This window comes from Aegilops tauschii, chromosome 3, assembly GCF_002575655.3.
Source record: "Aegilops tauschii subsp. strangulata cultivar AL8/78 chromosome 3, Aet v6.0, whole genome shotgun sequence".
In the NCBI taxonomy this organism is placed as follows: Eukaryota; Viridiplantae; Streptophyta; class Magnoliopsida; order Poales; family Poaceae; genus Aegilops; species Aegilops tauschii.
Genome location: NC_053037.3, coordinates 131658975 through 131675580, shown reverse-complemented (window position 1 = coordinate 131675580; position 16606 = coordinate 131658975). Strand labels below are relative to the sequence as shown.

The window sequence follows — 16606 nt, the reverse complement described above, 5'->3', positions numbered from 1 at the left end:
ACGGGTGTGGTAGTAGAAGTTGGGATTCAAATGATCCATTCTGCTTATTGTGTCATTGTGTGTTGTTTGGTGGTTGGGCTACATAGTAGCCATAAGCCTATAGTAAAAACAGAAATTCCATATTCATGGAAACGGAAAGTTTCGTTTCCATGTCTGTTCCACCGCAAAACACTATTCCATTTTTTTTCATTTCCGTATAAAAAATTCCATTTCCACCTCCGTTTTGCAAATTTCCATTTCCGTTTTCATATTTCCTCTCCGTTTTCATTTTTATTCCGGAAAAGCGGAAATTTTCCAGTCCATTTTCATCCCTACGGGGGTGGACAAATTACGGTCTTTGCCTCCTTTGCAAAAGGGAGTCCAAACGTGGGGGAACATCTTTTCTTCAAATGTCGTTACTCCCTTAGGCTTCGGAACTTGGTCATTTGAGAAACTTCACCTTGAGAACATAACCACATCTTCATGGCCTACCGAGGACAACGTGAAGAATTAGTGGTCAAGTAGAATCCGCGTCGGCCCACTTCATCGAAAAGCCATGGCTTCGCTTGTCACGCTAGTGCCTTGGACCATTTGAAATGAGTGAAACGCCCGAATATACCGTCACAAGAGCACCCGGCCGTCAATCTTACTCAACATCATCATGATCAAGGCGAACTTGTGGATCACCGCGAGTGCGAAGAAACTAGAGTCAATTGTATTGTGTTAGTAATCTTTCATGTGGTGTTCGAGAGTCAATTGTATTGTCTGAGTAGTCTTCCACTCTAGACTGGTGAACTAGTGCGGTAGAGGCTAACCGGGCGTCTGGAATTGCCAGCTGCGTGGATGGCCCCTTGTCAAGATCTGGAGAGGCCAAATCCGATGGGGTGTTGGTCGATGCACTTTCGATGGTGCATGTAAGCAGTCACCAACACAGTACTAGATCCCCACGTGCATTGACTTGGCGCCTCTTTGTCGGGCGTCTAGTGTGTCGGCTTTGGCCTTCCTTCGCTCGTATGTCGTGGGAGGTCGGGTGGAAAGTCCCTGCCTCCCTTTTCTGGTGGGTGATGTCAGCCTGTTTTGGCTTCGGGGCGAGGTCCCTTGCTCGTGTAGGCTACAAAGGGGGTTAGCATTGGGTAGCCACGTCTCGTGTTTTCTAGCGGGCGCGTCCGGATCTCCTCATTTTCGTCTCAGATATGAGCTGGGTTGAGGGGCATCGGACAGTTCAGATCTCCTTATTTTCGTCTCAGATATGAGCTGTGTTGAGGGGCATCGAACAGTCCGGACGTATAGAACAGGTTTGTGTGGGCTGACTGGGTTGCATTTTCATGACAGATTATTGACCGGGCCACTCACAAGCGGGAGCCAGTGTAATTTTTCACTACTTTTCAGCTCGGTGTAATTTTTCCTTTCTTTTGCTGGGAACACGCAATGTACAAACATGCTGTTGGGAGAAGTTGATTGCCTGGTTACCAGCCAACTCGACCCAGCACGGCGGAAAGCGCAGTGCACGTACACGGCCCTGTGGATGCGCAGCAACGACCCATCCCTTGGTCATGTGCGAACTAGCCATTTCGTGCACTTGTCGTAGGCTGCCTGCTGCCATCTGCAGCACTGCGGCACTGCAACCCTCATCTCTGTAAGAAACATGTTCTGTCCGCTGCGCAGAACGCCATGGATCTCGCTCACTCGCTCGGACGGAGCCGAAAACCAAAAAAGTAGTAGGCCCTTCTGGATTCCTGCCAAGATTTACAGAATAATATCCTGTAACTTAAACGAGTCCTTGCCCACAATTTTTTTGCAGTAAGTTGTAAAACTGAGCAGGCAAAAAGGAATGCGTGAGAACTTAAAAAAAAAGAAGGAATGCGTGAGAAGTTACGGCCTTGCAGGACACTAGGCAAGATAGCACCAGACACTGGTGATGGAGCAGGGCATGTACATGTACATGCACTGTAGTACCTGTTAGCGGATAGATTCAGAAGATTTGGGTACAAGCATTGTACCTGTTGGCGGAAAGATTCACAAGACTTGGGTATCTCTTGGAACAAACCAACTGCTCTTGCAATCTACGCTAGATAAACACAGCGCGCGAACAACGGCGTCCGCGGTACAAAAGCCGAGGGAATTACAGTGTCCACGTTTTGTTCTTACGACCCGCACTACATGCCAGCAGTTTAATATTCTAATACGAGTATTAAGTTATAGTTAGTCAGTAGTGCGCATCCGAAGCAACTCCGCAGGTCCACAAAGCAACAAAACATGGCATTGATATCGAAAGAAGAAAAATATGTCAGCATCACACGAACAACAATGAAGCATCATGTGGCACTGAAGTTCAGGTAGCAAGAGTAGGACAGCACAGCGTACACATAGACCATACTACTTTTGTGTGGCGATGTGTTTCTTATTCCCTTCGACATAGCTGAATCATACGTACGTAGTACTCCCTCCGTAAACTAATATAAGAGTGTTTAGATCACTACTTTAGTAATCTAAACACTCTTATATTAGTTTACAGAGGGAGTATGTTGCAAGAACATCTTTTATAGGAAAGATACTATTGGATAAATAAGAAAATATTTGATCTATAACCAGAAAACTCATGGATATCATCCAACACGGGATATGAGAGGGCATTCCATTTGTTGAGGGGGTCCATCATGACGAAGGATGCAAATTACAGGGACTGTGATCAGAGTGTACAGCTATCAAATTGCAGTGGGTACACATGAAGACCATCAATGCAGGGTGCAAGTGTACAATAAATACAGTGAGATTCAGCAGGACCACTTTGGCACAAGACAAGTCTGTATCATCCTTGAAGCAACAACTTCTCAACAAATAGCGATTATCAAACCAAATAGCACAGAGATGCCACCACACAGCGAACTGTTCCATGGCTCAGAGTTTCCGAAAACACAAAGTGCCTACTGTTCGCCTTCAAATCAACTGTTCCATGCACCTCCTCCCAAACCTGCAATGGGACATTGCAGTGCTGATGAGGATGTATGCGGAGAAAAACAGACAACTAGGCCTTTATCTGTCGTGTCAGATGTCGACAAAAGTTCAAAAGCATGAGTGAAAACTGAAACTGAACACACGATTGAAAGTTCACAAGCAGACAGACAGAACAAAGGGCGGTGTGTGTTTGACTGATAGATAGTGAAGACACCTATTCATCTTTGAAAGCGTTATGACATAGGAAAAATAGGATCTGCTATAGACTGGTGAAAGATCATTTTTATTGAGAACTAGTGTTCATATTCAGTTATTGATAGATCCCATGGGATATGTAGAGCTATGAAGAATGGCTCATCCTTTGGATCAACAAAATGATACACAGGAAATCCATATAAATGTTGTCTGTCAGGAATTTATTGCCAATTCAAGGACATTGTTTAACCTGGATAAATTCAAGCACGGTTCCATAGTACTCACACAGAAGATTGCTAAGGATCCAAACATAAACCATTGTACAGAACACTAGCGATTGGTTATATACAGGACTCTGCAAAACACAAACAAGTGAACGTTACCTGAATGGGGTCAAATCAATGTTTTCACATACTGATCGAGATGTTTATTGAAAAGGTCACACCTGCAAATAAAAATATGTTCAGAAAACACTAGAGAACCGAACAAAACAAGAGCCAATGTAGCCACTAAGCTTGGAAATGGTTATGTAACTTGTGTATGGGCAACAAAATAATGTTTTAGTTCAGATGATCCTACAAAAAAACGTTGTTCTTGATGAAGAGCGAGCAAATAAACTAACACTCCCTCCGTCCCGAATTACTTGTCTTAGATTTTTCAAGAATGTATCTAGACACATTTTAGTGTTAGATACATCCGTATCTAGACAAATCCAAGACAAGTAATTTGGGACGGAGGTAATAGGACAGTATGCCCTTATGACTGAATGCAAATTCAATTTCCATAATTTATTATCCTCCATGAAATGAATTCTTCACAGGTAGGATGTTGGCACATTAGGCAGATCGAGAGGACTTGGCATGAGAAGATCTAAAATGAATTGTTAATATGTATGTTTCACACAATTCCTTATTTAGGTACATCCTATTTGCAACATCTATATGCTTCCCTAAACAATTCATGAATCTATCTGTCCAGTTTAACCCACTGCTTTAGTGGGACAATTGCTCAATCATGAAATGAAAAGGTATCCTTGTATAAATAAAGTGACAAAAATGATGCCATCTCCATTCAACTTTCAACCATCCTGGTATTAACAACTGCTTCTAGCTAATCATGTAGCACAACAATTTTCAATTGATAGGCACAACTTACTTGATTGGGCTGCCAGGAGCATACAGAGGATTCTTTACAACATACTCCACATATAGGCTGTAAATATGCTTCAGCGCATCTCGTTGATCACCAGTCCTTGGATGGGTAAGGAGAATAAGCTGTATAAAATGGAAAATACAGTGAATATATATCTTTTTGAACAAAGGATTATCACATACGTATATGCGCTTTAAGTACCATGGTAAAGGTGGAAGGTTACAATCATAGTTTAAAATATGCGTAGTGTGGACTGTCGAACAGGTCTGCATGAAAAAATGCCGCACTGATGCTTCTACATTTAAGGTCACACTAGTTAATTATGGCTTCCATTGAAGTGATACAATGGCTGGATTCACATTAGTTTAAAGTCACTGAAAAACAACCTTAGTCTTCTTCATCCAATACTGATGAGGAACACTAGATGAGAAGAAAGAAAACACATGCCAGATCTGTTTGGCTACTTCTAGATGCTTCCACTCTAGTGTAGTATTTCTTTCCTTTTCTTTTCTATCCTACCTACTGTTTTCTAGAGTCTTCTAGTTGTGAGTAGCTATGAGTAGAATGGTGAAACTTACATAATGTTTTCTAGAGTATTCCAGCTATAAGTAGAAGTATGTGAAGGCTTCCCAAAGCCCTATAAATAGAGGTCCTCGCCTCTACTTTGGAGGCAGACTATGTACCCCTACCTATAATAGAACTTGTTGTTCTTATCTAAGATCTTGGAGTAGATCTTGTGCCCTAGGAGTTCTGGATTGAACTCTTGCTGCCCTATCAACCTACATTCACCTCTAGAGCGATATCTAGCGCAGCACGTTGAAGCTGTTCCTTCAACACTTGTGCTGTACACATTGTAGCAGCAAGGTGGAGTTGCTCCTCCACAAACTTTATGCTGCTTCAGGTGGTATCAGAGCCTCGTTGACCCATACTAGTTCTTGCTGTCCTCTTCGAGAGTAAGTTGCAGCAAGCAATGGAGCAATTGGAGAAGAGGATGGATGCTGCTGAACAACAAATCAAAGAGCTGCGTGAAGATCTTAATAGGAGATTTGACCAGCTGGTTGAGATGATAAGAAAGGGTGTCCCCCCTGCTACCAATGAAGGAGATTCATCTAAAGAAGAGGAAGATGTCCATCAAGGAAGAAGAAGAGGTAATCTTGGAGCAAGACCGCCACGACAACATGTTGTTCAACGTGCTTCAAAAAGGCCAATTTATGTTGATGCTTCTGAAGGTGAAGAATATGATGATGCCCTTGAAGAAGCAGATCTCTACGCATATCGGAGAGTACCCAACCCTACATATGCAAGAGATACATACAAGGTGAAAGCTGAGATCCCAACTTTTAATGGAAATGTTGACATTGAAGGGTGCCTGGATTGGTTATATGACGTGGAGACTTTCTTTGAGGTCATGGAGGTCCCGGAAGATCGTAGAGTTCCTTTGGTCGCATACAAACTGAAAGGAGGAGCCGGTGCATGGTGGCATCGCGTTCAAGAGGAGCGCAGGCTCAGAGGAGAACCTCGTGTTAGAACTTGGCGACAAATGAAAGGCCTCTTGAAAGGGAGATTTTTGCCCGCTGATTATGACCAGATCCTATTTATCCAATTTCAAAATTGTGCTCAAGGAAATAGGACTGTTTCAGATTACACGGAGGAGTTTCTAAGGCTACAAGTGAGGTGCAACCTTGCTGAAAGTGAAGAGCAACAAGTTGCAAGGTACATCAATGGTCTCAATCTATTCAAGATCGATTGATGATGCAACAAATCTGGTCCGTTGATCAAGCACAAGCTCTAGCCTTAAAGGCCGAGAGGTTTGTGAGGATGAGAAAGACAACTAAGGCTCCATATCCTCCATATCCTCATACCGAAGGCTCATCTAGGAGCCAACCTAATAGAGTGGAAGAAAAGACCACTCCACCAAAGACAAAACAGCCCATCCCGAAGCAAACTAGAGGCAAGGGTAAGGCAAATGAAGGCCCAAAGTGCTATAAATGTGGTAAAGAGGGACACATATCCAGCGGCTGCCCACTAAGGAAATTTGTTAACACGACTATCCATGATGGTGAAAGCGATGAGGAAGAATACGAATCTGAAGATGTAGACGGACAAGAGGTTTGTCAAGAAGAAGGTGAAGAGGTGGTACGTGTGATCCAGCATGTCCTATGTTCCACACCACAACTCGATGACACACAACGGAAGAAAATATTTGAGAGCAAATGCACGGTGAATGGCAAGGTATGCAAACTAGTGATTGATAGTTGCAGCTGCGAGAATCTTATCTCCCAAAAGTTGGTGGACCATTTAAAGCTTGAAACCCATGATCATCCAAATCCCTACACTATTGGATGGATCAAGAAAGGAGTGAATATGAGGATCACCAAACAATGCAACCTGCCACTTTCTTTGGGTAAGCATTATCGCTCAAATGTGTTGTGTGATGTGGCTGACATGGATGCCAGCCATGTTCTTCTTGGGAGGCCTTGGCAATTTGATGTGGATACTACACACAAGGGCAAGGAAAATTCTTACTCTTTCATTTGGGACAAGAGAAGGATCATTATCTTACCAAACAAACCCGAAGGTAATACCTCTAAGGAGGAGGGGAAAACTATGTTAACTATCTCCCATACCTCTCATGAGTTTATGGAAGACTTGAAGGAGGCAGATTTGTGTGCTGCACTTGTTGTAAAGGGAGAAGAGCACCTGACTGTTGAAATTCCAGCAAAGGTACGTGGTTTATTGGCAGAATTTCAGAACATACTTGGGGAGCCACATGGCTTGCCACCGATGAGAGGAATTCAACATAGAATTGACTTAATTCCGGGAGCAAGTCTTCCTAATCTTCCACACTATCGAATGAGCCCAAAGGAGCATGGTATATTGAAGGAGAAAGTGGAGGAATTGTTGCAAAAGGGGCACATTCGAGAAAGTATTAGCCCATGTGCTGTACCAGCCCTACTCGCGCCAAAGAAAGATGGATCTTGGCGCATGTGTACGGACAGTAGAGCCGTTAACAAGATCACCGTAAGGTACAGATTCCCTATTCCCCGTCTGAATGATATGTTGGATCAGCTTAGTGGAGCAAGAGTGTTCACAAAGCTAGATTTAAGAAGTGGATATCATCAAATCCGTATAAGACCCGGGGATGAATGGAAGACCGCCTTCAAGACAAAGGAAGGGTTGTTTGAATGGCTAGTCATGCCATTTGAACTCTCAAATGCACCAAGTACCTTTATGCACTTAATGAATCAAGTCTTTAGACCCTTCTTATCCCACTTTGTTGTGGTCTATTTCGATGACATCTTGATATATAGCAAGGATGAGGATGAACACTTTGATCACGTTCGGAAGGTGCTAGAAGTACCAAGGAAAAATGAGCTCTACGTCAACTTGAAGAAATGTGTTTTCCTGCAAACACAACTTCTTTTCCTAGGATTCGTCATAACATGTGACGGCATTCGTGTTGATGATTCTAAGGTTGAAGCAATCCGAGAATGGCCAACTCCTAAGACCATTTCTGAGGTAAGAAGCTTTCATGGCCTTGCAACTTTCTATAGGCGATTTGTTAAGAATTTCAGCACTATCATGGCACCAATTACCGAGTGTTTGAAGAAAGGAAAGTTCCAATGGGCAGAAGCAGCTGAAGCTAGCTTCAATGAGATTAAACAAAAGCTATCACAAGCTCCTGTCTTGGTACTACCTGATTTCAACAAGACTTTTGAGTTGGAGTGTGATGCAAGTGGAGTAGGCATTGGAGCTGTCCTATCTCAAGAAAGGAAGCCCATTGCTTTCTTTAGTGAGAAGTTAAGTGAAGCTAGACAGAAATGGAGTACCCATCAGCAAGAATTATACGCCGTTTTCAGAGCGTTGAAAACTTGGGAAGTCTATTTGCTGCCTAAAGAGTTCATTGTTTATAGCGACCATCAATCCTTGAAGCATTTTAGAAATCAAAAGCATGTTGACCGCATGCTAGCAAGATGGGCAGCATATCTTGAGAGGTTTAACTATCTCATCGTGCATAAATCTGGAATAACTAACAGAGTGGCCGATGCTTTGAGTCGTCGTGGATGCCTCTTGACTTCTTTTGAAGCTGAACTTCCGGGCATGGGTCAAATAAAGGAGTTGTATGAGGGTGACGAAGACTTTGGCCATGTTTGGGTAAAGCATGCAAGGGGCCAACCATTAGGTGATGACTATTTGATGCAAGATGGATATCTCTTCAAAAATGATCGTTTGTGCATTCCAAGAAGTTCTCTACATGACAAGCTGGTTAGAGAGCTCCATTCAAGTGATCTTAGTGGCCATGTTGGACGGGACAAGACTATCGCTAACCTAGAAGCTCACTACTTTTGGCCACAACTAAAGAGAGATGCTGGAAAGTTCGTTCAACAGTGCCCCGTATGTCAGACCTGCAAAGGCCAAGTCCAGAACACAGGGTTATACATGCCTTTGCCTGTTCCTGTTGCTCCATGGGAGGACATATCTATGGACTTCGTCTTGGGCTTGCCAAGAACAAGACGAGGAAGTGATGTTGTATTTGTGGTCGTGGATAGATTCTCTAAGATGGCTCATTTCATCCCATGCCGCAAGACAACGGATGCTCATCATGTGGCAAACCTATTCTTTCGAGAAGTGGTCAGACTTCATGGAGTTCCAAGGTCCATTGTCTCAGACCGTGATAGCAAGTTTCTTGCTGCATTTTGGCTCACTTTGTGGAAGCAATTCAACACTGAATTAAAATTTTCTAGCACTGCTCATCCACAAACAGATGGACAAACGGAAGTGGTGAACAAGTTTTTGGGTAATCTGATCCGTTGCATTTGTGGAGAAAGAAAGGGGCAATGGGATTTGGCTTTATCTCTTGCAGAGTTCTCCTACAATAACTCCAAGCATAGATCCACAGGAAGGAGCCCTTTTTCCATTGTCTACACTGAAGTTCCAACACATGTGGTGGACCTGGTGAAGCTGCCATCAAGGGGAAACTCAAAATTAGCATTGTCCTTTGCTGATAATTACACCGAGTTATTTGAAGAGATTCGCGGCGCTTTGGAAGCACAAAATCAGAAATATAAACAACTTGCTGATTGCAAAAAGAGGCCAAAATCATTCCAAGTCGGTGATAAGGTGATGGTCTACCTCCGAAAAGAGAGGCTGCCTTTAGGTGTTAAAGGAAAACTTAGGCAGCGAAGGTATGGGCCCTTCTCTATCATGAGGAAGATAAATGATAATGCTTATGTGATAGATCTTCCAAGTGACATGGGTATCTCCAACACTTTCAATGTTGCGGACTTGACTCTCTACCATCCAGAAGAAGCGCTCTATGAAGATAACTCGAGGGCGAGTTCCAAACAACCAGGGGAGAATGATGAGGAACACTAGATGAGAAGAAAGAAAACACATGCCAGATCTGTTTGGCTACTTCTAGATGCTTCCACTCTAGTGTAGTATTTCTTTCCTTTTCTTTTCTATCCTACCTACTGTTTTCTAGAGTCTTCTAGTTGTGAGTAGCTATGAGTAGAATGGTGAAACTTACATAATGTTTTCTAGAGTATTCCAGCTATAAGTAGAAGTATGTGAAGGCTTCCCAAAGCCCTATAAATAGAGGTCCTCACCTCTACTTTGGAGGCAGACTATGTACCCCTACCTACAATAGAACTTGTTGTTCTTATCTAAGATCTTGGAGTAGATCTTGTGCCCTAGGAGTTCTGGATTGAACTCTTGCTGCCCTATCAACCTACATTCGCCTCTAGAGCGATATCTAGCGCAGCACGTTGAAGCTGTTCCTTCAACACTTGTGCTGTACACATTGTAGCAGCAAGGTGGAGTTGCCCCTCCACAAACTTTGTGCTGCTTCAAATACAAACACTTAAGTGTGGTTATCCAGAAAAGACCTTCGATTTTCACAGGATCTAACCAAGTTACTTCACCAGCCAAAATAAAAGCCCGATGATTCTAAGAATGGAAGACAGCAGGGGAAGATAATAATAACATATCGACTAACCTTTATACCAGACGGGCTCTCCATGTAGTTCAATTTATATGTGTTTGTCTTGAAGCTATGAAATGAACATCCCTGACCTGGCAGTAGTGGCGCCCCAAGATTCGCGTGTTCTGTTCTGCATATGTAAAAGGTGCATGAGCCAAGTATGACTCTAGGATGTGAAGTGCTAAACATGGTACCCATCAACAATTCCAGTTATCTAGGTTATACGGTTATAGATATATTTCTTAGGGCCAAAATTTTGGAAAGAGATAATAGAGAAACAGTGCCCGCCTGTCCGAAGATGAAAATACACGATTTCTGAAGCAGGGAAGCAGTATGGCAGTGCTAGTCATTCTATGGCTAGAGTTTTAAAAGGTTTACCCGTATCATCTCTTCAGATTTGTCATTCCGCCGTTAAGCTACCTCAGGTGCGTACACTGACTTTTGTTGGCAAGTAGTATGCGGCATTTCGAATAACCCTGGAGTTTACATTTTTCTGGCTCACAGAAGTATGTACAGAAAGATCTTGAAAGGAAGATCAAATGTCTCCCTTTCGGCATTTTTATTCAGTCACGAACAGTGGTTGTTCACTGTCTGTCTCTCTTACCCTTCGTTTCCCCCCTCCCATCCCTTGCCCCACTATCTCCTGTTACTTCGTACAGTAAAATCATGCAATTTCTGTCAACTAGTCAAATTGGTCATAGTGTGGATTGCTCCTACCGAAACAAAGTTGTGGACTAACATATACTGCCAATAAACTCACTGGATCTCCATTTCAAGAAGCGTCTAGTCCATTATCACTCACCGACAGATTAGTCAAGATTAGCGAACTCAGTAACCTATGACCGAGATCAACTACCGGAAATAGTGTGTGTGAGGTAAGAAGTGGCATACGAGGTGGGGTCGATCTTGGCGGTGAAGGAGCGGAGGGAGAAGAGGAGGCCGAACATGAGCTTCTGGTCCTGGTTGCGGGCGAGCGTGCGGAGCGGGCGGTGCCACTCGCGGTACAGCAGGCACACGCCGTTGCGGTTGAAGACGTAGATCACCTGGGCGTTGGAGCCCGTTCCCGTCCCCGGAGGCGCCGCTGGTGCCGGGCTGGACTCCGGCGCGACGGACGTCAGCGACGACCCGCCGAAGAACTGCATCGCGGAAGCAGCGGCCGAGCCGGGCGGAGGGGCGCGGCGGTCTGGCGTGGATCTCCGGCAGGGGTGAGGAGACGACAACGGTGCGGAGCGGAGTTGTTACTGCTGGAGAAGATCGTGGACCGGTATGGCAAGGAGATTATGGGCCAATCTCTACATAAAACCCACACGGACGCAGTTTTGGGTTCGAGGCTCAAGGCCCAATGGGCCTTCCCTGTAGACAAGATGCAGTTCCATGTGCCAAAGGTAAATGCCGCTATTTAAAAAAACAATAACTACACGCACTGACATGTGACGGGCGTTTTACGGATTGGTTAACGCTAATTGGCCTCTCCCCCCTGATTTTCAGGGGGATGGGCCCCTGTCTTTCCCTAATCCCAATTAGAAGATGCCACCTGTGCTGGTCCGTGAACTACGTAAAAACTTCTCCGTGTGTGTAGCATCTCTCTTAAAAAAAAAACTCAGGTGTTACCATGTGACACATGTGATAAGCAATTCAAACAATTCCAAAAAAAAACTCAGGTGTTGGGACTGTCACGACAGTGTGTATGGACAGGGAAGGGTTGTTCATGGGAGCATTGACCATCTTCTTCAAGGGCATATCTGATCCTACAACACTCGAAGCTATGGCAGTAACAGAAGCTATGGCGGTAACAGAGGCTATGGCTCTAGCGGAGGATCTGAATCTTCAGGCTATCCATGTGTCATCCGATTGCAAGATGGTTATCGATGACATCCAGCAGAATAGTGGTGCTACTTATGGTGCTATCATACATGAAATAATAGAATATTCTAGGAGTTTTAATTCTTACAACTTTGTTCATGAGTTTAGGAGCTCTAATGTCGCGGCTCACAATCTAGCGAAGCATGCTTTATATTAGGGGTTGACCGTCATGTTTTGTTAGGCAACCCTGGTGAACTTTCCTTCGTCCCTGTAAACATTCTGACGGATCAATAAAGTTTTGTATGATTGTCTTGGAAAGAAAGTGTGTGTATGATGAATGCTAAGCTTGGAGCTGCGCCATCACACATTTGGCAATCAATTCTTGCAGGTCGCGACACCATGACAAGGGGGCTCATTAGGCGAGTTGGTGACGGGATGTCAACACACATATGGCAGCAAAACTGGATCCCAATAGACTTTAATATGCGATCGATAGTCAGCAAAGTACCACATCCCCCAAGTCTAGTGGCCGAGCTACTCAGACCAAATGCATCATGGAACACAGACAAAGCTAGATGAAATTTTCTTGCCCACTGATGCCCAAGCGATCGCAATAATACCATTGTGTACTAGGTAGGTGGACGATTTTTGGTTGTGGATTCACAAGAAGAACGGTATTTTCAGTGCCCGATTGGCGTGCAGAATGATTGTTTGCAAAGCTAAGGTGTGAAGCATGGCTAGATGGACGAGTTCATCAAATTCAAATGCAGAAAAGAAGACGTGGACTAGCCTGTGGAAAACTCAAGTGCCATCTAAAATCAAGATATTTTTATGGAGGTTAGCACAGCAATCTCGACCATCTGCTGATTTATTGCATCACCGAAATATGTCGACTACGTCAACCCGTGGAATCTGTGGTTCAGAAGATTCTTGGCAACATTCCCTTCTCCACTGTCATATGGCGAGGTGTGTTTGGGCCCTTGAAGACCCGAACCTGGTCGAGGCCATGGAGAGCAGCAGAGAATTGGGTGCCAAAATGTGGCTATTTGCACTTATTGATTTGATGATTTTATCAAAATTGTGGTCACCTTATGGGCTGTGTGGCATGCACACAGGAAAGCATTTCACAAACATATCTTTCCCTCGCCCCATTCAACGCACCACTTTGTGACTAACAATATAAGGGAGCTGGGTGATGCACATCAAAGAAGCCACATCTAGCACCCGTGACCGGACCAGCACACATGCGTGCAGTACCCCGGGCTGCTGGACATGCAAAAATCAGAGTTGATGGTGCAACTTCACGTGGTTTGGACGGTGGCTTGTATAGCGTACTTGGGGGCTTCAGCTATCAAGTACGCAGGCATAATTGATCCGGCATTGCTCAAGGCACACGCTTGTCGAGAGGCTCTTTCTCTCGCTCTGGACTTAGATCTAACACATGTGATAATAGTGTCGGATTGCCAAGCAGTTGTCACGAACATTAACAAAGGCTCGGGAGGATTATATGCGGGCATTGTTAGAGAGATCCAAGCTACTGCTAATCAGTTCACAGTTTGCTCCTTCATCTTCGAGGATTATATTGAGGCACATAGCTTCGCTAAGCATACTTTAGGACTTTCTTTTGGACGTCATATATGATGTCTCGATACTCTGGACCTAAATTGTATTACTGTGTATTTGGACTATGATCAATAAATAAAGTATGTTTAGACTAAAAAAGCATGTATGCTGGGAAAAAAGTTCATGTGTGTTCGTGTTAAGACATGAGGCTCGATCAACTTGAGTAAATCATCTGTTTTTTAATTGTTTTCTCCGTTTTTTCGTTTTCTTTTGTTTTCTATTTGGTTTTCTTATTTCTTCTCCGGTTTTTCTTTTTTTCGTCATTATACTTCGGTTTCTTTGTTTTTCTTTTGGTTTCTTTCATGGTTTTTATCCATTTTTCATTTCTTTCTCATTTTCTTCTTTGGTTTTTGTTTTCTTTCTTGTTTTCAGTATTTTTTCTTTGTCTCTTTATTGAATTTCATAGTTATTCAATTCTTTTTGCATTTGTTTTTAGTTATATTTTTCATATTCCTTTTTCTTTGGTTTATTTCTGATTTTTTTTGTTTTTTCATTTTTCTTCTTTATTTTGGTTTTCATTCTACATTCTTCTAATACAAGTTTTACATTTTTTAAATACAAGTTTAACATTTTTTGAATACATGGTCACATTTTTTAGGCACATTTTAAACATTTTTGAAAGACAAGATTAACATTTTCAAATGCTCGATAAACATTTTTTAAAGACAAATTTAGGATTTTTAATGCTTGGTCAATATGTTTTCTATACATACTTAACATTTTTCAAATACTTGATTAACTATTTTTCAAATGCAATATTAATATATTTTTAATACATGGTAACCATTTTTTATACACATTTAACAATTTTCAAATGCTCTGTTAACAGTTTTCAAATGCAATATTAAAAATTTTGAATACATGGTCAACATTAATCTGCCTTGCAAATATTTTATGTATTTTCCAAATATTTTATGTATTTTTTGTAATATATTTATTTATAATATTTCGAAGTATAAACAGAAGTAAAAAAAATCAAAAACATGAAAAAAAAACCCTAGGAAACGAGGCCTGAGCCTCCTGCGCGGCTGGACCGGCCCATCTAGAGCTCCCCGGTGCGAGAGCTTCCCTCTGTTTCGCAACAAGCGAGTCATAGGGGTGCCCCATTTGTCAAGTGTTCCTTTTTTTGAAGGAATTGAGGGGAAGTGTTCGTCATGTTAGATTGTGTCTCTTCTATGACATTTCCATAGTGAAGCAAAGCATAGATAAAATAAAAATCTGACAGCTCTATTGTTTACCTTGGTGTGATCGTAGCCGACATTTATCTCTCTCAAAAATAAAAACAAAGCCAATATTAATGAAACAGATGGTATTTTGGTCCTGATATTTTTTAAATGGAATGAACGACTCCGAACCGGAAGGAAATGTGGTGGAAGCTTTAATAAAACTATCATGGTGCTATTTGATGGGAATTTGATCCTAAAGCGACAAAACAATGGTCCATTAATCTGCCTTGCAAATCATTTGATCACATCCGCAATAACTTCTCGCATACTAGGACCCATGCATTTTTTGTAGTCTTTGATGTTAGTCCATATTGCATATGTTTGTTCATGTACAATGCTAGGCCCCGGTCGGGAGAAGGGTGCGGTAGATTGACCGCCTCTCCCACCACTCGACCCACTTAAAATGACAATTTTGATGTGTCTAATTGTCGCAACCAAAAGGCCCACACATAACGGTTTCTACATATGCAACATTGTAACATTTTTGTCCAGATTATGACATGTGAAAGAACATCGCAACATTCAAAACACATCGATACAATATATATTTATTTTTAAAATAAAATATTAATTGACCACAACACATCTTTGAGAACAATTGTTTACAAGGTATGCAAACATAGAAGCCAACATTTGCAACAACACGGAATAGCTTGGCAACATGAACATAACACTTGTTATGGATGTCTAGATGCTTATAGTTGTTGTGGCATGTCGTTCACGTGTACAAGACAAAATAGTACATGCTTGCATGAAATACCCCTTGGAAGATAACTCTTATGTGGTCTAGTGGTAGGCAACTTGGCTGGAGCTGTCGTTGACCCGGGTTCAACGACTCATTCTCCTATCAGAATCACAGAGTGAGCTTCTTTCCCTCTATTCTCATTTTTTTTGTAACACCCTTTGGAATATTAAAAAATATTGATTTCGCTAACTTCTCACATCAATGATGGAGGCACAAAGCTCACCGATTCAGGCTCACATGCCCATGAATCTGTCTTTGTTGGAGGCATGCAACCCCTTTGCACTGGATGGGGAGATCGCGGCCTGATTCCCCGTAATCTCCTAGCCTTCCAGGAACTCAATGTTTGGGAGGACTTTAGTTTCGAGCTCCATCATCAGGTCATGACAACGAGCTCCGTGAGATCGATCTAGGTCAGAGAGGTAGTGGAGGAACGACATAACCGAAAGAATGACACATGATGGAAACAAATTAACATCGATCAATATGAGATGCGTGGGAAGGGGAAGAGGGCAGAAAGCGTGCACATGCCATGAGTAACGTGGAGCCAATGGCGTGAGTGCACCAATCCGACCGATGGAGCGTCATTGGTGATACAATCATTAGGGCTCATTCGTTTTGTAGGGATATTGAAAGATTTCTATAGGATTTTCTTTTGGCATAATTCTTTTTCTATGTATGGTAGTGAGATACTAGATTTCTTAGGATTGTCTGCATATTGACATATTTCCTAAGAAATAGCATTTGATAAGACTCATTTACTACTCCCTCTGCTCGCTTTTATGTAACGTTTTAGAAAGTTCAGATAGTGCCCACAACAGTTCAAAACTAGCTGTCTAAAATGCCTTATAAAAACAAACGGAGGGGGTAAATGTTTATGTCCTGGTTTTTTTTTTTTTGCAACTTAAAAGACCCGAACGCTAGTCCTACTGCACAAGTCGGACCCTC

General features: G+C 42.6%; 1 protein-coding gene across 1 annotated transcript; it reads right to left on the bottom strand.

Annotated features, from left to right (window-relative positions):
• Positions 1-2517: 2517 nt before the first annotated feature.
• Positions 2518-11539, bottom strand: LOC109782476 (uncharacterized). Its single transcript, XM_020341097.4, has 5 exons — positions 11156-11539; positions 10280-10394; positions 4285-4403; positions 3513-3574; positions 2518-2950 (listed from the first exon to the last, which is right to left on the bottom strand). Exons 1-4 carry the CDS (start codon positions 11404-11406, stop codon positions 3523-3525), a joined length of 537 nt encoding a protein of 178 aa, XP_020196686.1. The 5' UTR covers positions 11407-11539; the 3' UTR covers positions 2518-2950; positions 3513-3522.
• Positions 11540-16606: the final 5067 nt, after the last annotated feature.

Bases quoted from the DNA above. Each gene is read 5' to 3' on its own strand.
- LOC109782476 (XM_020341097.4), bottom strand. From the start codon at position 11,406: ATGCAGTTCTTCGGCGGGTCGTCGCTGACGTCCGTCGCGCCGGAGTCC. The intron at 10,395-11,155 runs GTATGCCACTTC...TTACATATGCAG, and splicing joins GCCAAGATCGACCCCACCTC to AACAGAACACGCGAATCTTG. The intron at 3,575-4,284 runs GTAAGTTGTGCC...TTTTATTTGCAG, and splicing joins GCTCCTGGCAGCCCAATCAA to GTGTGACCTTTTCAATAAAC.